Source organism: Pteronotus mesoamericanus, unplaced genomic scaffold (genome assembly GCF_021234165.1).
Source record: "Pteronotus mesoamericanus isolate MK-2021 breed Mesoamerican mustached bat unplaced genomic scaffold, CSHL_Meso_final contig_27, whole genome shotgun sequence".
Lineage (NCBI taxonomy): Eukaryota > Metazoa > Chordata > Mammalia > Chiroptera > Mormoopidae > Pteronotus > Pteronotus mesoamericanus.
The window spans coordinates 17251329-17273246 of NW_026555115.1; the positions used below are offsets into that span (position 1 = coordinate 17251329).

A 21918-nucleotide genomic window follows, 5' to 3' on the forward strand; every position below is an offset into this window, starting at 1 on the left:
GTGTGGGTATAAGAGGACCCCAGGCTGATGGACCAGGCTGGCTCAGGTTTGAACCCTAGTTCAGCCACTTAGGAATATGGCCCTGAGCCTCAGGTACCTCATTTTTAAATTGGAGCTAAGTACCCCACCATGAAGAGCTGTTGTAAAGATTAAATGAGAAATACTAAATAAATGGTGGCTAACTAGTTGTCCCAGACTAACTACTGTGTGACCTTAGACCCCATGAGCAGTTGTCTCTGCGACCTTCAGAGTTTCCAGGTAGGTGCCTGATTTGAGGGTGTGCTTCTAGGGCCTAGAGACACCTGGTGGCTGGAAGGCTGAGGGAGGGTCTCTAGTAGACCAGCCACGAAAAGTCTCAGGGTCTCACCTGAGACCCAGCACCCCTGTGCAAATCATCAGGTGCAAATTCTTCTCCTCACTTCAGCCATCTCTCAGGTCAGGGAAAGACTGAGCTGACAAGAGTATTTTCTAGTTCTGAATAGGAAATGTCTTTCTTTTTTCCACTTGAATGTGAGAGGCATGGTATTCCTGGGAGTGCTGCAGTCAGGAGGAGACTGTTCTTTGGGACCACTGTTTTGGGGCACTTAAAAGCATTTTAAACTGGGCCTATGCAGATCACTTTTCTATTCTCAGTACTTTGCATATCCTGAGTAGGAGAAAAGTATTCAGTGGTGCTGTGGACGTCAGTTTCTGTCGCCAACTTTTGTCTTCTTAGAAATACTTTAAGGACTTTACTCACTTTTTCAGAGACTTTGACCTGTATTTCTCTTCAAAAGGAAATTCTAATTAAACTGAGCCCTTCTCTCGTTCTCCTGTAATTGGGGTGGTCACAGGGGTGGGCAGGGCAGTTGGCTCAGCCCTGCTTCTGTGCACAGCTCTTTGACCGGGGACTGTGCCTGCGGCAGCTGCGCTACTCTGGCATGATGGAGACGGTGCGCATCAGGCAGGTGGGCTTCCCCCTGCGCTACACCTTTGAGCAGTTCTCCCAGAGGTTCTGCATCCTGCTGCCCAGTGCCTCCCGCCTGCAGGTATGTACTCTGCGTCCTGACCGCGTTGGTCCACAGGCAGTGTCATGCACCTCAGAACCCCGCTGCCTGTGGGTCCTCAATTCCAACAGGTCCCTGCAGCTGCCATCCTGATGCACAGGACCCCTCCACTCCAAGCTTTCAAATGATCTTGCTCTTCCTTTCCCCTTCACTTCCTCTTTTCCCCATCTGTCACCCTCAACCCCACCCACACCCCCTCGGTGACCTAGAAGTGAGGAAAGGACTAGTTCACCCTGGGCTCTAGAAGGTGTTGGTGGATGAATATGTTCCTTCTATGAATGTCTGCAGTTTAAAGCAAGCACTCTTTTATGTGGCATCATGTCCCAGAGATGATGCAGCTGAGGAGCAGGAAGTCCTCCCTATTTTTCCTCAAACACTCAGCTATCCTCAAGTTTGGGATGCCCAAGTGTCCTGCAGCCACAAAGAGGCCCTGGGCCCTGCAAAGTGTGGTGACCTCATGATCCTAGAGTCTGAGTGCTCCCCTGGACCCCACCCTTGATCCCAAGGTGCCTTGCGCCTGTGCCCTGGCCCAACACCACCTAACTGTGAAGCCTGTAGGAGGAAGAAGATTCAGATCCCTAGAAAGCCCTTGAGGAGGGACGCTTAGCCTCTTGCCTTGGGGTCCCTGCTCTAGCTCTACCCAACCACTCTTGTTTCTCCTTGGTAGCTTCGGGATAAGTTCCGACAGATGACGCTGTGCATTGCTGAAATGTTGTTGGGAACAGACAAAGACTGGAAAGTGGGAAAGACCAAAATTTTCCTGAAGGTGAGACTGTGAACATGGAGATCTCAGCCTCCTGAAGCATGTGGGAGCTGGTCTGGACCCACCAGGATGCACTGATTCCCTCACCATGCTCTGTATGTGGCCCCCACCAGAAGAAATTCAGAAGGCTTCTCAGAGCGTACATCCATGGCAAGACCTGAGCATAAGAAAGGGCTGCCTCCAAACCATTGGTCAGACCAAGAAGGCCTCAGGGCAGGCTCCTACTGTCTCCAGAACAGGCCTTCACCATGCATGAGTCACAGTCAAAGTCAATGAGCTTTGTCTGGCCTGGGGAAGCTCTGCCTCTAGAGAGCCCCAAAGAGCTGGCTCTTCAGTATGTTGACCACTTCACCTATGAGAGCTTGTCCTTAGGCAATTGTATGCAGGAAGCACCACCACATACCTCCCTTCCTCCCTCCCAAATTACTAAGAGGCCCAAGATCACACAGACACAGCCTCATGGCTCTACTAGCCTTCAAGCCTTCTAGGATTGCCAGTTGGGTCAAAGAACCACGGGGGGGAGGGAGGGGGAAATGTTCCCGTCCCCTAACCTCGTAGTCCCTGGATGGGTGGGAAAATCAAGGAGGAGGATAAGGTCAGATCAGGAGGATGTTCTGCAGCCATCCAAGCACCTCATCGCATCCCTGCCACCCTCTCCTGCATCCTACTGCCTCCCCTTCCCCCATAGAGCCCTCCCTCATCCATCCCCAGAGGGACTTCCTGGCTACCCACCCTCTAGCCAGTCCATATGCTAGTCATGCCTGTGCTTGGGCTTCAGGCTCAGACATGAAGAAAGAAGCAAAGTGGCTTCAGATTCCATTGGGAAGGTGAAGCTGGCAGAGGTAAGCCTTCTGCCCAGGAGGCTGAGACACAGTGATATAAAGGGGTACATAGTGTGGGTGGATGGTCAAAGAGAAGAATGTCCACCCCTTCATTCTTCTCCTTCTCTCTTTGCTCCTTGAGGCCATCATCGTGGTCTAGTTCATCTCTGTGTCCCCAGTGCCCACCCAGATACACCAAGAGGTTCAATGCTTGCTTGATGCAAGGCTGATGAAGGCAGGAAGGGCCTCCATGCCCTGGCTTCTCCTCACCAGTTGCCAAAGACTGTGCTGCTCTTTGTTCTACAAAGACAGTCCACGTCTTCCAGGGATTAGGATGGCAAGCCTGGGCTCAAAGATCAGGGAAGCACTGCAGTGAGCCAGGGAAAGTCATAGCCCAGGGATGAATCTCACACTATGAATCCTAATCAAAGGCTGAAGTGAACATTTTCCTATTGAAACACATATGAGTTTGTAATACATTTGAATGCACAGTCCACATGAATTTTGGGAACTAAAACAACTTCAGGGAAATTTTTGCCCCCATCTTGCATTCTCCAGAGCAGAAATGAAATTTTCCAGATTGAATTAATGAGAAGAAAGGGTTAAAATGGAAAATTCTTGGATTGGGGCTGGAGGTTTGTAGTTGCAGTTTGCATTGCTGAGCCATGTTAGAGTCAATTTGAAGACCCCTTCCCCTGCTTGGCCTCTCAGGAGAACATGTGGGAAAAGTCTGAGAAGCCTGACTTCTGGAGGCAGAGCCCTGGCTTCAGGTGGAGGTATGGGGTAAAGGGTAGCAGCTATATGATAAGCTTTCTCCTGTTCCAGGATAATCAGAATACTCTGCTGGAGGTACAGAGGAGCCAGGCCCTGGAAAAAGCCGCGATTAGCATCCAAAGAGTCCTGCGGGGCTACAGATACAGGTGCCAGCCCTGCCCCTACACCCCCTTCCAGCCCACACACCTGCCCATTGTGTGCCCTGGGAAGGCCTGTAGCCCCCAAACCAAGAACATATGTTCCCGCTGGTCCCTCCCTGGGGGTAACTGAAGCATAAGATGTCTCAGGACCTCCTGACCAGGAACACTGCAGCCTCTGTTGGCCAGAGAATTTCCAAAACATTATTTGAATGCTTTTTTTCTGGGGCGGGGGGAGAGGGGGAAGCAGGGAAATCCACTACATATGCAAGAGTCAAATGAATTGTCAGCTCTGGTCTCTATTTTGATGTTCTTCTTTAATTGTCTTAGAGAATGTGTGGGTTTGGGTTTATGAGGCAGTTGGCTTTGGAGGGAAGAAAAAAACTGTCTTTGACTCAGCTCTCTCATCAGTAAAAAGGTAACACTTGGATATCAGTTCAGGTTCAGTACATCAGCAATATTACCACCTTCCTTACCCTCACCATGCCCAGAGTGTTCTACAGATCCACAGACCCGGTCCCTGTACTATTTTGTCTGCTTATCACTAACCATAAGAGGGACTGGAAACCCAGACATGAGAAGGTGGAGAAAGCAGCTGACCCATGAGAAAAGAGGCTGTGGGCACCTTTGAGTTGGGTCATGAGGCAAGGAGTGTGGCTTGGAAGTCCAGATCATGGTAACACTGATCTCATCAGCAGCCAGCATCAGGCCAAGCAGTTGCCAACCAATAGTCATTGGTGCCAATTCAATCCAACAGGAATTCCTAATATCAGGTGTGGTTAAAAAGGAAACTCTGTGCAGTGCAAACAGCTTGATTGTGATACAACACAGCTCAGGAGTGTTAGAGTTCAATTATGAAACAGCATGGCTGTGGAACAGCATGGCTCTGAGGCAGCTTTAGGATGAGCCCCTCTCTGGCTAGACAGCTTTGCTCCGCTCTGTTCCAGGGAAAATGCAGTCTTCAGTCTCGGTGCAAAGACAAAGTGCATTCTCCCAACCAGCAGAGAACTGACTTATATAGAGAGAAATCCCTACCTCCTGATCCCTGATTGGTCTCTCTGTATGCAAATGAGGACTCCAAATCCTCACAGTTAGATTTGTCAGAGAAGCACTGTCCTGATTGGTCAGTATGTAGCCACTCTAATTGGTTAGTGAAGATGTTAATGAGGAAATAGCTGTGCAGCTCTGACTGGACCAGGAATGTCTCATTCCTATTAGTGGAAATACAACTCCAAGAACTACTTTTTGAGGGCTGACTCAACCAGCAGGAACACAGGGTAGGCAGGCAGCTCAGCATAGGCTTCTTCCTGAAGCATGACTTACATGAGAGGCCCCTGTTTAGCAATGATTTTTGGGCTCTGTTTATAAATTTGAGCCCAGTTGACCACCAGGAGCCATTATCTACAGGTAGTTTCATTTTTGGAGTCAACAAAGTAATGCACAAGTTGCCTTCCCAGAATAGTAAGAGGCAGGCAGGGGTGGCCACCCTCGCTGCTGATGCATTTTTTTTACTTTAATAATTTTTTATTTTTCAATTACAGTTGATGTACAATATTATATTAGTATCTGGTATACAACTCAGTGATTAGACATTTATATAACTTACAAATTGATCATCCCAATAAACCTAGTACCCATCTGACACCATACATAATTATTACAATATTACTGACTATACTCCTTAAGCTATACTTTACATTCCCCATGACTATTCTGCAATTATCATCCCTATACCCCACCAATCTGGCAATTGTCAAAATGTTCTCTGTATTTCTGTTCTTCTCATTTGTTTATTTTGTTTTTAAATTTCACATATATTGAAATCATATGGCATTTGTCTTTCTCTGTCTGACTTAATTTACTCAGCACAATGCCCTCTAGGTCCATCCATGTTGTTGCAGATGGCAAGATTTCATTCTTTTTTAATGCCTGAGTCATATTCCATTGTCTAAATGCACCACTTCTTTATCCACTCATCTATTGATAAACATTTAGGTTGCTTCCATAGTTTGACTATTGTAAATAATGCTGCAATGAATATATGAATATATGTGTCTTTTTGATTTAGTGTTTTGGGTTTCTTCAGATAAATACCCAAAAATGGAATTGCTGGGTCCTTCTTTGTCTCTTGTTTGTCTCTTGCTATAACATTTGATTTAAAGTCTATTTTGTCTGGTATGAAGTATTGCTACACCAGCTTTCTGTTGTTATTGTTTCCATGCTCATGAAATATCTTTTTCTATCCCTTTATTTTTGGTCTGCGTGCATCTTTCAGTCTGAAGTGGGCCTTTACAGACTGTTAAATGGACCATTTAATCCATCTGCATTTAAAGTAATTGTTGATAAACATGTATTTATTGCCATTTTAGTTTTCATGGTTTTGATCTTTTTTTAATTCTTCTTAAAGAAGATCCTTTAACATTTTATGTAATACTTATTTGGTGCTGATGAACTCCTTAACCTTTTTTTTTTTTTTTTTTTTTGGTCTGAGAAGCTTTTTAACCATCCTTCAAATTTAAATGATAGCCTTGCTGGGTAGAATAATCTTGGTGGTAGTTCATATCTTAGCATCATTTTAAATATTCCTTGCTAATCCTTTCTGGCCTACAAACTTTCTGTTGAGGAATCATCTGACAGTCTTATGGGAGCTCTCTTGTAGGTAACTAACTGCTTTTCTCTTGTTGCCTTTAAGATTCAATATTTAACTTTCAGCATTTTAATTATGATGTGTTTATGTGTGAGCCCCTTTTGGTTCATTTGTTTGGGATTCTCTGTACTTCCTGGACTTGTATGTCTATTTCCTTTACCATATTAGAGAAGTTTTCCATCATTATTTTTTAAGAACAAGTTTTCAATTTTCTTGCTCTCTCTCTTCTACTTCCAGCACCCCCATGATCTATATATTGGTAAGCTTGAAGTTGCCCCAGAGGCTCCTTATACTATCCTCATTTTTTATTTTTTTTCTTTTTGCTGTTCTGATTGAGTATTCTCTGCTTCCTTGTCTTTCAAATTGCTGATTTGATTCTCTGCTTCATCTACTCTACCATTGATTCTCTGAAATTTGTTCTTTATTTTAGTTATTGTATTCTTCATTTATGACTGATTCTCATTTTATGTTTCCTACAATATCTCCATTTTTATGTTTGCTCTCTTTTTGTTGAAATTCTTATTTAAGTTCATCTACTCTACTTGTAAGTTCATTGAGTACCCTTATAACCAGTATTTTGACTCTTCATCTGATAGGTTGCTTATCTCCATTTTGTTTAGTTGTTTTTCTAGAGTTTTGTTCTGTTATTTCATCTGGGCCTTTTTCTTTGTCTCCTCATTTTGGCAGACTCATTGTGTTTGTTTCTATGTATTAGGTAGAGCTGTTACATCTCCTGGTCTTAGTAGAGTGGCCTTATGTAGTAAGTGTCCTATAGAGCTCAGTGTCTCAGACTTCTTGGTCACCTGAGCTGGGTGCTCCAGGTACACCCCCAATGTATGTTGTGTGCACTCATCTGTTGGTTGAGCCTTGATTACTGTTGGCACATCAATGGTAGGGATTTACCCCTAGGCTAATTAGCTGTGAGGACTAGCTGTGATCACAGCAGGGGATCAGCTGTGCAGGGGTGGATCCTATTGAATATGACTAACTTCAGCAGAGCACTGGTGCCTGATGAGTCTATCTTAGAAGTGTGTTGCTTGTGGAGGGTGTTGGGCAATACTCTAGTGAAGCTGTCCACTGGGTGTGCTGGCTCTGGGGGCCTCCCAGGTGTTGCAGGCCAACGTCAACTGTTACCTGTGCCATGCCTAGGGCCACCCAGCATGAGCTACAAGATGACTTGCAGATAGTTGCTATTTATGCTGGGTTTGGAGGTGCTAGAGAGAGGCTAAGCTGTAAAACGAGCACGGCATCTGTTAGTGCCAGGCCTAAGGCCACTGAGCAGGAGGTACAGGGCACACTAACACCAGATGCTACTCGTTCAGGATTTGTAAACCTTGGAGAGATTTTAGAAAAGTTTGTGGCATGAGCCAAGACAGGCCAGTTGTATGGAAAAGCCAATGGAATCAGCTGGAGTCAACCCCAAAGTTGGGCAGAGAGGGGTCTGAGGGAATCACCATGGTGGGGTGAACAGTGTTAACCAAGCTGAGGCAGAATCAGATATGATTCCTGCCTGCTGGGTCTATCAGGGAGAGCTCAGGAAAAACAAAAACAAAACAAAACAAAAAAAACAATGGCCTCTTCCACCACTTCTGTCTGGGAGAAAGCTGCCCCTCCAGCCCTCACTGGACAATTCAGTTCCTCCCCATGTTTCTGGTGCCTATTGTGCTGCTGCCCCAGTGCTGGAGCTAGAGTCAGTAAGTTCAGGTAAGTTCATGTGTGGGCCCTTTAAGAGGAATGCCTTCAACTCCAGAAACCCTCTATTTCACTCAGTCACAATCCCTGCTGGATTTCACAACCAAAAGTTTTCTTCCTGGCACTGAAACACTGGGCTAGGGAGCCTAATGTGGAGTTGGAACCTCTTGCTCCTCAGGAGGGGCCTCATTAGCTGAGATATGCCTCTCAGTTTTTAACCACAATGCACAGGTGGGATACTAGCTCATTTAATGCCTCCGCCATTTCTACCAGTCTTTTCTTTAATATATATTTAATTGATTATGCTATTATAGTTGTCCCGATTTTTCCCCTTTGCCCTGCTCCACCCAGTACCCCCATTTCCCCCCAGCAATCTCCCTCATCGGTCTTGCATATAAGTCCTTTGGCTACTCCATTACCTGTACTTTTCTTAACATCTCCCTGTCTATTGTGTACCTACCAGTTTGTGCTTCTTAATCCCTACACCTTTCTCCCCATTTTCCCCCTACCCCCTCCCAACTGATAACCCTCCAAATGATCTCCATATCTATGATTCTGTTTCTGTTCTGTTAGATTAGTTTGTTACTAGGGTTAAATTATTGATAGTTGTGAATTCATTGGCCATTTTAATGTTCATAGTTTTGACTTTTTTCTTATATAATTCCCTGTAGCATTTCATATAATAATGGCTTGGTAATGATGAACTCCTTTAGCTTTACCTTGTAGGGAAGCACTTTATCTGCCCTTCAATTCTAAATGATAGCTTTGCTGAATAGAGTCATCTAGGTGGTAGGTCCTTGCTTTTCATCACTTTGAATACTTCTTGCCAGTCCCTTCTAGCCTGCAAAGTTTCTTTTGAGAAATCAGCTGACAGTCTAATGGGAGCTCCTTTGTATGTAACTATCTGCTTTTTCTCTTGCTGCTTTTAAGATTCTCATCTTATCTTTAACCTTTGACATTTTACTTATGATGTGTCTTGGTCTGGTCCTGTTTGGGTCCATCTTGTTTGGGACTCTGTGTTTCTGGACCTATATGTCTATTTCCTTCACCAAATGAGGGAAGCTTTCTTTCATTACTTTTTCAGATAAATTGTCAATTTCTTGTTCTTCCTTATCTCCTTCTCACATCCCTATGATTCAGATGTTGGTACGTTTAAAAATGTCCCAGAGGTTCCTAAGCCTATCCTCATTTTTTACATTTTTTTTTCTTTCTGTTGTTTTGATTGAATGCTTTTCCCTTCCTTGTGTTCCAAATCATTGATTTGATTATTGGCCTCATCCCCTCCACTATTGTTTCCCTGTAGATTTTCCTTTATTTCACTTAATGTAACCTTCATTTCTGCCTGGGGTTTTTTTTTTTTGTTTTGTTTTGTTTTTTTGTTTTTTTACATTCTTGAAGTACCCAGTGAGTTCCTGGAGCATCCTGATAACCAGTGTTTTAAACTCTGCATCTGATATGTTGCTTATCTCCATTTTGTTTAGTTCTTTTCCCGGAATTTTGTTCTGTTCTTTCATTTGGGCCGTATCTCTTTGTCTCCTCATTTTGGCAGCCTCCCTATGTTTCTTTCTGTGTATTAGGTAGAGCTGCTTTGACTCCTTGTCTTAGTAATGTGGCCTATTATAGAAAAACACACCTGTTAAGTTATATGGGGCAGACCCGTAGGTAATCGTCAGGGTGGAGCCACCAGTGTCACAGCTTTGTGGCCCTCTGTGGGGGAGGGCTTGGAGAGGGGACAATGCTGCTTCCCGGTCTCTGGAGTCCTGCCCAGGAGGAAGCTGTCTCCAGCACTTGCCTTGTTGCCAGTCTCTTCCCATTCTCCACTTTCTATCCGTATGCCACCAGTGCCCTTCCAACTGTTGCCCCTGTACTGAATCCCAATGAGGTTGAATCCCAATGAGGCTGATTCTGCATGTGCCCTGAGTCTGTTGTGGGCCCTTTAAGAGGAGTCTCTTGAGAATTCCACAGTTTCTTCTACTTCCCCAGACTCCACTGGTTTTCACAGCCAGAAATTATGAGGACTTACCTTCCTGGTGCTGGAATCTTGAGCTGGGTGGTCTCGTCTAAGGCTGGGATCCTTCACTCCCAAGTTATCCCTCCCATTTTCAATCTACCACTTGTGAATGTGGGACTGCCCATTCCCATCCCCACACTTCTCCACACCATTCTGCATCTCTGCACCTCTCTGCACATCTCCCGGTCTCTGTCTCTGCCCCTCCCATCCATCTGGATGAATGTGGCATCTTTAAATCCTTGGTTGTCAGACCTCCATACAGCTTGATCTTCTGACAGTTCTGGGTGATTTTTTTTTTTTTTTGTAGTCTAGTATTTTTTGCTATAGTTGTGCATGGAGATGAGGTGTGTTTACTTTCACCTCCGTCTTGACCAGAAGTCCCCACTTCTACCAGTCTTGATTGGCTTTTTCTGTATATCCTTAGTTTAGTACTTCTGTTCAGCTAGACTTAAGGTGGTTCTTAATAATGGATGTTCTGTAGTTTATTTGTTATTTTGATTTTATTGTGAAAGGATGCAAGTACCACATTTACCTACTCTGCTATCTTTACCAGAAGAATCTGACATATTTTAATTAAACTTTTTTTATTTTGAGATCATTGTAGATTCTTGTGCAGTTGTAAGCAATAACACAGAGATCCAAGGTAACCTTTACCTATTTCCTCCCAGTGGTAACATCTTCAAAAACAATAGCATGATATCACAACCAGGATATTGACATGAATATATCAAAACAGAATATTTCCATCATCACAAGGGTCTTTCATGCTCCACTTACATAGCCACACATACCTCCTTCTCATCCCCACACCCTCCTTAATACCTGGCAACTATACACATACCTTGGAGATATCATGGATTGGGTTCTAGTCCACAACAATAAAGCTATATATTGCAATAAATTGATTCACACAGATTTTTTGTTTCCCAACACATATAAAAGTTTATGGTATATTGAAGTGCATAATAATAATGAAAAGGTTGAAATACTTTGAGAATTACCAAAATGTGACACAGAGATATGAATTAAGCAAATGCTGATGGAAAAAAATTGACTTACTTGACGCAGACCTTGAATTAAAAGAAAAATCTGCAGCACACAATAAAGTAAAATGTAATAAAATGAGGTATGCCTGCATTAATCTGTTCTCTATTTCTGCAATTTTGTCACTTCCAGAATGTTATATAAGTGGAATTATACAACACATAGCTTATAGGATTGACTTTTTTCAGTCAGTATAATTCTCTGGAAATATATCAAAGTTGTTGTGTGCATCAATATTTTATTCATTTTTTTATTGCTGAGTATAATTGTGGTATAGATATATCACTTTTTTTTTTTTTAGCATTCATCTGTTGGAGGACATCTGGACTGTTTCTAGTGTTCAGCTTTTAAAATAAAATGGTTGAACATTAGTATACAAGTGTTTGTATGAATATAAGTTGTCATTTCTCTGGTATAAATACCCAGGAGTATAATATGGTTTCATGGTTTAAGAAATGGACAAGTCGTTTTCCAGAGTGGCTGTACTGTTCTACTTTCTTACCAGCAATGTATGAGTTATTCTGTTTCTCTGCATCCTCTCCAGCATTTTGTGTTGTCACTTCTTTGTAATTTTAGCCATTCTAATAGGTGGTAATCCTCTCATTGTGGTCATATATTTTTCTAAAGACTAATGATATTGAACATCTTGTCATGTGCTTATTTGCCATACATATATATGCTCTTTTGTGAAATGTCTGTACATGTTGTTTGCCCATTTTTTTCTTTTTTAAAAATTCTTACCAGAGGACAAGCTTAATGATTTTAAAGAAAAAGGAAGAGAGGGAGAGAGAGAGGGAGAGAAACACTGATATGAAAGAAGTATTGACCAGTTGCCTCTTATACACGCTTATACATGCCCCTACCAGGGACCAAACCCACAACCTAGGCATGTGCCCTGACAGGGGATTGAACCCGCAACCTTTCAGTTTATGGGACAATGCTCCAACCACTTGCACCACATAAACCAGTTTTGTTTGTTCATTTTCTATTGGATTCTTTGTTGAGTTTTGAAAAGTCTTTTTTTGGATATATGGTTTGCATATATCTTCCAGTCTGTATATTGCTTGTATTTTATCCTCGTACAGGGTCTTGGTAGAGCTAACATTATTTTTGATAAAGTTCAATTTATCAGATTTCCCTTTTGGATCATGCTTTTGGTGTCAAATCTAAGAACTCTTTGCCAGAAGATCTCCTATTTTTTTAATAAAAGTTTCGTAGTTTTACATTTCATGTTTAGGTCCATGATCCCCCCCCCTTTTTTTTTATTTTGCTTTTTTTTGTAATTTAAAACTTATGAATTGTTTATTTCAAGATTTTTTTATTTTAATACTTTTGGACCATGGTTGAAACCTCAAAAAGCAAAACCCAGACAAGGGAGATACAGCTGTGAATTGGTGTGTAATATAATAAATGTCAGAATACCCCTTTTCCCCCTACTTATCCCCAAATACCCCCATGGCTCACTAATATATATGCATAATGCCACTTACCAGGGGGTGGTAGTGATGTTCAGTGACATCTTATATAGCTCCACATGGGCAGGGCATCTGGGGTAGCTACCTTTGGTTTTTAAATTAAGTTTATTGAGATGACATTGGTTAATAACATTATATAAGTTTCAAGTATGCAATTCTTTTTTTATTTTAAATTATATTTTATTGATCATGCTATTGCAGTTGTTCCAATATTTCCCCCTTTGCCCCCCACCACCCAGCACCCCCCACTCCCTCAAGCAATCCCTATACCATTGTTAATGTCCATGCATATAAGTTCTTTGGCTACTCCATTTCCTATACTGTATTTTATATCCCAATGGCTATTCTGTAACTACCCATTTGTACTTCTTAATCCCCTCACCTCTTCAACCCATTCTTCTACAGACCCCTCCCATCTGACATCCATCAAAACGCTCTCCATAGCCATAATTCTGTCTCCGTTCTTGTTTGCTTAGTTCATTTTTTTATTCAGTTTTTGACAGGTATGTATTTATTGTCATTTTATTATTCATAGTTTTGATCTTCTTTTCTTAAATGAGGCCCGTTCATACAATAATGGTTTGGTAATGTTGTATCCTTTTAGTTTTTTTCTTGTCTGGGAAGCTCTTTATCTGCCATTCAATTTTATGTTATATCTTTGCTCTGTAGAGCAATCTTGGCTGTAGGTCCCTGCTTTTTATGGCCTTGATATTTCTTGCTAGTTCCTTCTAGCCCACAAAATTTCTTTTGACAAGTCAGCTGAAAGTCTTATGGGGACTCCCCTGAAGCAGAAAAGAGAATTCCTTTTCTCTTGCCGTTTTTAAGGTTCTCTCTTTATCTTTAACCTTTGGCATTTTAATTATGGTGTGTCTCGGAGTGGGCCTCTTTGCATCCATCTTGTTTGGGACTCACTGTGCTCCCTGAACTTGTATGTCTACTTCCTTCACTAAATTAGGGAAGTTTTCTTTCATTATTTTTTCAAGTAGATTTCCAATTTCTTGCTCTTTCTCTTCTCATTCTGGCACCCTTATGATGCAAATGTTGGAACTTTTGAAGTTGTCCCAGAGGCTGCTTATACTATCCTCATTTGTTTGGGGTTTTTTAAATTCTATTTCTTATTGTTATTCTGATTGTTTTTTGCTTCCTTATGTTCCGAATCATTGATTTGATTCTCGGTCTTATTCACTCTACTGTTGTTTCCCTGTAAATTGTTCTTTATTTCAATTAGTGTATCATTAGTTTCTGACTGGATCTTTTTTATGTTGTTGAGGTCCCCATTAAGTCCTTTGAGCATCCTTATAACCAATGTTTTGAACTCTGCCTCTGATAGGTTGCTTATCTCCATTTTGTTTAGCTCTTTTTCTGAAGCTTTGATCTGTTCTTTCATTTGGGCCATGTTTCTTTGTCTTTTCATTTTGGCAGCCTCTCTGTGTTTGTTTCTATGTATTAGGTAGAGCTGCTATGACTCCCTCTCTTGGTGCCATGGCCTAATGTGGTAAGTGTCCTATAGGGTCCAGTGGCACAGCCTACCCTATTACCAAGCTGGGTACTCAAGGCGCACCCTCTTTGTGGGCTGAGTATACTCTCCTCTTGTAGTTGAGCCTTGAGTGCTGTTGGAAGATCAATGGGAGAGATTTACCAGCCTGTCAGCTGCAAGGACTGGCTGTGACCACTGACCACCAACCTCTGTCCTCCACGGAGGATTAGCTGTTCAGGGACAGGGTGGTGGTGCTCCAAAGTGGTCTGTAGCTGTCCACTGGGTGTGCAGGTTCTGGGGTTTCCAGGGTGGTGCAGGCCAAGGTCAGCCCCCATCTGTGTTTTGCCCTGGGTCACCCTAGCTGAGCTGTAAGCCATCTGAGATGGCTGCTACATGAGCTGGGCTTAGAGATTCCCAGACAAAACCAAGCTGTGAATCTACACTTCTAGTTCCAGGCCTGGAACTCACTAAGGCCTACTGCTGCTTGTTTGAGAGGATTTAGGAAGTTGTGAAGCTTGAACCAAGACCAGACAGTCATACAGAAAAGCTACTGTTAACAGCTGTAAGTTGGGTGGAATGGAACCTCAGGGAATCTCCAGGGTAGGGCAAACAGTGTTAGGCAGGTTGGTGGAGTCTCAGAAATGGCACCAGCCTGCTGACTCTGGTTCTGCCCTCCTCTCTGTCTGGAAGAAAGCTATATGCCAGCCAGTTAAGTTCCTCCCTGTATGCTACTGTGCCTTTCAAGTTGTTAACCCAGTGCTGGAGCTCAGAGGGGGTGAGTCTGAGTAAGTTTGTGTGTATAATCCTTAAGAGGAACTGTTTGGGACTCCAGAAGTTTCCCACCAGTTCAATCCCTGCTGGATTTTGCAGCCAGAAGTTATAGGGACTTATCTTCCTAGCACTGATACCCTGGGTTGGGGTGCCTGGTGTGGGGCCAGGAATATCCTCTCCTGAAATATCCCTCCCAAATTTTTATCCACCACCCATGGATGTGGGACCAATCCATTCTGTGTCTTCATTCCTTCTGCCAGTCTGGATGGATGTGACGTCTTTAATTCCGTAATTGTCAGACTTTCATTCAACTCGATTTCTGATGGTTCTAAGTGATAGTTGTTCTATAATTTAGTTGTAATTTTGATGTGGTTGTGTGATGAGGTGAGCTGTGTTTACCTATTCCTCCATCTTGACCAGCAGTCTCAAGTATACAATTTCATGATATCTGTATATTGCATTGTGTGTTCACCAAAGTCTAGTTTCCTTCTGTCACTATAAATATGATGCCTTTTACTCTCTTTATCATCCTGCCACAACTCTTCCCCTCTAATATCCCTTATACTGTTGTCTCTGTCTATGAGTTTATTGTGTTTACTCATTTGTTGCTTTCTGTTTTATATTCCAGATATGAGTAAAATCATATGGTTCTTGTCACTTTTCATCTGACTTATTTTGCTTAGCATGATACTCTCAAGATCCATCTGTGTTGTCACGAATGGCAATGTTTTATTCTTTCTTATGACTGAGTAATGTTCCACAGTATATATGTACCATATTTTCATTAGCCAATCACCCATTGAAGAACATTTAGATTGTTTCCATGTCTTGGCCACCATGTATAATGCTGCAGTGAATATAGGGATACATATATCCTTAAGAATAAATGTCTTCAAATTTTTTGAGTAGATACCCAGAAGAGGAATTGAGTATATTAGAGTTCCTTTTTCTCCCCATCCTCTCAAATAGCTGTTATTTTGTGTCTTATTGATCATACCCATTTAACAGTTGTAAGGTGGTATATCATTGTGGTCTTCATTTGCACTTCCCTTGTGGCTGGTGAAGTTGAACATCTTTTTATATATCTGTTGGCCATTTGTATGTCTTCTTGGGAAAAGTGTCTGTTCAGGTCCTGTGCCCAATTTTTAATAGAATTGTTTGTTTGTTGTTGATTTGTATGTGTTCTTTTTGTATTTTGGATATTCTCTCTTTATTGAAGGTATTGTTTGCAAATACCATCTCCCATTTGGTTGGTTGCCTTTTTGTTTTGTTGACAGTTTCTTTTGTTGTGCAGAAGGTTTTTTTGTTTGATGTAGTTCCATTCATTTATTTGTGCTTTTACTTCCCCTAACTTTAGTGTCAAGTTTATAAAATCCTCTCTAAGAATAAAGTTGATAGTTTACTGCCTATTTTTTTTATATTTCTTGTTTCAGGTCTTATACTAAAGTCTTTAGTCTATTTTTTATGTATCATGTAAGATAGCAGTTTAGTTTCAATCTTTTGCATGTGGCTTTCCAATTTTCCCAATGCCATTTATTGAAGAGGCTTTCTTTTCTCCATTGTATGTTTTTAGCACCTTTGTCAAAAATTAGTTACCCACATACATGTGGGTTTATTTCTGGACTCTCAATTCTGTTCCATTAGTCTGTGTGTGTGCGCGTGCACACACGTGTGCATGCACCAATACCATACTGTTTTGATTACTGTCACTTTGTGGTATAATTTGAAGTCAGGGTGTGTGATAACTCTGGCTTTGCTTTTTTCCCCCCTCAGGGTTGCTTTGGTTATTCATGGTCTTTTGTGGTTCCATATAAATATGATTATTTTTTCCTATTTCTTTGAAAAATGCCATCGAGTCAATATTGCTGATGAACATAGACACTAAAATCCTCAACAAAATATTTGCACACTGCATCCAGCAATACATTAAAAAGATCATCCACCATGATCAAGTGGGATTCATCCCAAGGATGCAAGGATGGTTCAATATTCGCAAGTCAATAAATGTAATATATCACATAATCAAAAGTAAAGACACAAAACACATTATCATACCAATAGATGCAGAAAAAGCATTTGATAAGGTAAAGCACCCATTTATGATAAAAAACTCTCAGCAAAGTGGGAATAAATGGGTCATATCTCAACATAATAAAGGCCATATATGAAAAACCTACAGCCAACCTCATACTCAATGGGCAAAAACTAAAAGCTTTCCCACTAAGATCAGGAACAGGACAAGGATGTCCACTTTCACCACTTCTATTCAACATAGTATTGGAAGTCCTAGCCACAGCGATCAAATAAGAAAAAGAAATAAAAGGCATCCAAATTGGAAAAGAGGAAATAAAACTATCATTGTTCGCAAATGACATGATAGTGTACACAGAACACCCCATAGACTCCACCAAAAAAACTCCTCAACCTAATAAGTGGATTTGGCAAAACAGCAAGATATGAAGCCAATATTCAGAAATCAAAGGCATTTTTGTACACCAACAATGAAATATCAGAATCAGAAATCAGGAAAAAATCCCATTTGCTATAGCAACAAGAAAAATAAAGTACCTAGGAATAAACTTAACCAAGGAGGTAAAAGACCTGTACACAGAAAACTACACAACACTGAAGAAAGAAATTAAGGAAGACAGGAATAAATGGAAGCATATACTGTGTTCATGGATTGGAAGAATTAACATCATCAAAATGTCCATACTACCCAAAACAATGTACAGATTCAGTGTAATCCCTATTAAAATACCCACCAATGATGTATTTCATAGATATAGAACAAACATTTCAAAAATGTATATGGAACCATAAATGACCCCGAATAGGTACAGCAATTTTGAGAAAGAAGAACAAAGTAGGAGGAATCACAGTACCTGACATCAAACTATATTACAAGGCTACTGTAATCAAAATAGTCTGGCACTGGCACAAGAACAGACATATAGATCAATGGAACAGAATAGAGAGCCTAGAAATAAACCCATGTCCCTACTGTCAATTAATACTCAAGAAGGGGGGAAGAAGCTTAAAATGGAGTAAAAATAGCTTTTTTTAACAAATGATGTTGGGACAGCTGGACAGCTACATGCAAAAAATTGAAATTCAACCACCAACTGACACCATATACAAAAATAAACTCGAGATGGGTAAAAATCTCAAATACAAGTTGCAACACCATAAAAGTCCTAGAGGAGAACATTGGCAGGAAACTCTCAGATATCCCACACAGCAATATTTTCACCGATATGTCCCCTAGATCAAGGGACATAAAGGAAAGAATAAACAAATGGGACTCCATCAAAATAAGAAGCTTCTGCATGGGTAAAGAAAACAGCAGCAAAGTGAAAAGGGAGCTCACTGTATGGGAAAATATATTTGTCAATGATACCTCAGACATGCATTTGATCTCCAAAATATATGAAGAACTCACGCAACTCCACTCCAGGAGAACAAAAAAATCCCATTAAAAAATGGGCAAAGGACCTGAACAGACACTTCTCCAAGGAGGACATACATAGGACCCAGAGACATACGAAAGGTTGCTCATTATCACTAGCCATCAGAGAGATGCAAATTTAAACCACAATGAGATACCACTTCATACTGGTCAGAGTAGCCATCATAAACAAATCAATAAACAAGAGCTGGTGAGGTTGTGGAGAAAAAGGAACCCTAATAAGCCACCAGTGGCGATGCAGACTGGCGCAGCCACTGTGGAAAACAGTTTGGAATTTCCTCAAAAAGCTAAAAATGGAACCCCCTTTTGACACAGCAATACCACTGCTGGGATTACACCCTAAGAATCCTGAAACACTAATTCAAAAGAACCTATGTACTGTAGTGTTCATAGGAGCACAATTTATATATCAAGTACTGGAAGCAACCTAAGTGCCCATCAATAAATGAGTGGATCAAAAAACTATGGTACATTTACACAGTAGAATACTATGCAGCAGAAAGAAGGAAGGAGCTACTACCCTTCACGACAGCATGGATGGAAGTGGAGAGGATTATGCTAAGCGAAATAAGCCAGGCGGTGAAAGACAAATACCATAAGATTTTACCTATAAGTGGAACCTAATCAGCAAAGCAAGCAGGCAAGGAAGATATGACCAGAGACATTGAAAGAAAGAAGAAAACAACGGGGATGGGAGGGAGGGAGCAAGGAGGGTAGCAGGCAGAGGAAGGGGAGGGGTCAGATCAAGGAACAGGTATTAAGGACACATTGACGGAGCTAGAGTGAGGAAGGATTGGGAGCGGGAAGGTGGAGGTGAGTGGGGCAGGGGAAAGTGGTAGCTGGTAAAGGGAGATAAATGTATTTGGAAACTTTTTTTTAAAAAGAACTTAAAAAAGAAAAACGCCATTGGAATTTTGATGGAGATTGCATTAAATCTGTACTTGTATATTGCTTTAGGTAATATGGCTATTTTAACTATTTTGATTCAACTAATCCATGAACATAGAATATCTTTCCATTTCTTTGTGTCTTCTTCAATTCCTTTAATGATGTCTTATAGTTTTAGTGTATAGATCCTTCATATCCTTTGCCAAGTCTATTCCCAGGTATTTTATTCTTTTTGTTGCAATTGAAAATACAATTTTTTTCTTTTTTCTGATAGTTCATTATTAGCATGTAGGTATGCAGCTGATTTTTGTACATCAATTTTGTATTCTGAAACTTCACTATATTTGTTTATTGTTTCTCGTAGGTTTTTGGTGGAGTTTTTAGGGTCTTCTATACAAACAATCATGTTGTCTGCAAAAAATGACAATTATACATCTTCATCCCCAATCTGGATGCCGTTTTCTTTCTTTCTCTTGCCTGATTGTTCTGGCTAGGGCTTTCAGTGTTATGTTGAATAACAGTGGTAAGAGTAGGCATCCTTGTCTTGTTCCTGATTTTAGAAGAAAAGTTTTAAGTTTTTCACCATTGAGTATGATTTTGGCGAGAGTTTGTCATATATGATCTTTATTATGTTTAAGTACTTTTCTCTTTATACCCATTTTTGAATGTTTTAATCATAAATATGTGTTGCATCTTGTCACATGCTTTTTCTGCATCTATTGATGTAATTATATGATTTTTATCTTTTATTTTGTTAGTGTTGTATATCACATTGATTGATTTGGGGATGATGATCCATCCTAACATCCCTGGAATGAACCCCGGTTTATCGTGATATATGATCTTTTTAATGTATTGTTGTATTTGATTTGCTAGTATTTTGTTTTGAATTTTTTGCATCTAGGTTCATGAGCGATATTGGCTTGTAATTTCCTTTTGTGTGTGTGTGTTGTCTTTGCCTGGTTTTGGTATCAGGGTAATGTTGGCCTATTAAAGTGAGTTAAGAAGTAGTCCTTTTTCTTCCTTTTTTTTGGAAGAGATTGAGAAGAATAGGTATCAAATCTTGGAATGTTTAGTAGAATTCACTAGTGAAGCTCTCTGGTCCTGGACTTTTGCTTTTTGGAAGGTTAATGACTGCTTCAATTTTCTTACTATTGATTGGCCTATTTAGATTTTTCTTCTTCAGTATTCAGACTGGGAAGATAATGTATGTATTTGTAAGAACTTGTCCGTTTCTTCTACTTTATCGAATTTGGTGGCATATAGCTTTTCCTGGTATTCATGTATAGTTCTTTGTATTTTTGTGGTGTCCATGTAACTTTCCCTCTTTTGCTTCTGATTTTTACTTTTCTCCTTTTTTCTTAGAGAGTATAGCCAGAGGTTTGTCAATTTTATTGATCTTTTTAAAGAACTATCTCTTTTTTGCCTTATTTTTTCCATTGTCTTTTTTATTCTTTTGTTTACTTCTGCTCTAATTTTAATTCCCTTCCTTCTACTGACTGTGGGCTTCATTCATTTTCCTATTTTTAGTTCTTTAAGATTAGACATTGTTGAGTCTTTTTGTTTCTTGAGATAGGCCTTTAATGCTAGGAACTTCCCTCTTATTGCCACTTTTGCTATATCCCCCAAAATGTGATATATTGTATTGTCATTCTCCTTTGTCTCTATGTATCTTTTGATCTCTTTATTTCTTCTTTGATGCAGTTGTTGCATAGTAGCATGTTGTTTAATTTCCACATATTTGTGGGTTTTCCAGCCTTCTTTTTGCAGTTGATTTTCAATTTCTTTTTTTAATGGTTATTTGGGGGGTTTTTTTCATTTTTTTAAAAGATTTTATTTATTTATTTTTAGAGAGGGGAAGGGAGGGTGAGCGGGGAGAAACATCAATATGTGGTTGCCTCTCAAGTGCCCCCCACTAGGGACCTGGCCTATAACCCAGGCATGTGCCCTGACTGGGAATCGAACTGGCAACTCTTTGGTTCGCAGGCCAGCACTCAGCCCACTGAGCCGCACCAGACATGGCTGATTTTCAATTTCAAAGTATTATGGTCAGAGAATACACTTGGTATAATTTCAACCTTCTTATTTATGTTGAGGCTAGTTTTGTGTCCCAACATATGGTCTATCCTTGAGAATATTCCATGTGCACTCTAGTGTTTACTCTGGTAGTCAGGAATGAAAAACTCTGTAAATATCAATTATGTCCACTTAGTCTAATGTATCACTTAATGCTTACATTTTCTTAATGATTTCTGTTTGAATGATCTAGCAATTGCTGTCAGTGAGGTAGTTAGGTCCCCTACTGTAAGTGTATTTTTGTCCATTTCTCCCTTTAGCTCTGTTAGTGGCTGCTTTATAAATTTTGGTGCTCCCAGGTTGGGTGCATATATATTGATGTGTTATGTCTTCTTCGTATATTGTTCCATTTATCATTATAACATGTCCATCTGTGTCTCTTTTTACATTTTTTAAATCTTGAAGTCTATTTTGTCAGATATAAGTGTAGCTATACCTGATTTCTTTCTGGATGTTATTTTCTTGGAGTATTATTTTCTGCTCTTTCACTTTGAGTTTATGTTTGTCTTTGCAGCTGAGATATATCTCTCAAGGCAGCATATAGTTGGGTTTTATTTTTTGATCCATCCCTCTACTCTGTGCCTTTTAATTGGTGAGTTCAGTCCATTTACATTTAGGATGATTATTGATGTGTGAGGATATCCTATATCCTATAACCACTTAATCTTTTATTTCCTGGTAGCTCTGTGTCTCCAGTGTGTCTTCTTTCTTGTTTTTCTACCTGTTATTTTAGTTGGATGGTATTCTATTTTTTTTTCCCTCCCTTTCCTCTTTTTTTTATATTGTATGCCTCGGCTCTAGAATTTTTTTGTGGTTGTCATTAGTTT

The 21918-nt window shown here is 40.6% G+C and overlaps 1 protein-coding gene across 1 annotated transcript in view; it reads left to right on the forward strand.

The window, feature by feature from the left end:
- Positions 1–21918, forward strand: part of MYO7B (myosin VIIB) — a 116872-nt gene that overhangs the window by 54594 nt on the left and 40360 nt on the right. Inside the window, exons 17-19 of the mRNA XM_054575055.1 lie at positions 876–1028; positions 1714–1812; positions 3456–3550. Of these exons, the coding sequence (XP_054431030.1) occupies positions 876–1028; positions 1714–1812; positions 3456–3550 (347 nt within the window). The remainder of the gene's footprint in view (positions 1–875; positions 1029–1713; positions 1813–3455; positions 3551–21918) is intronic.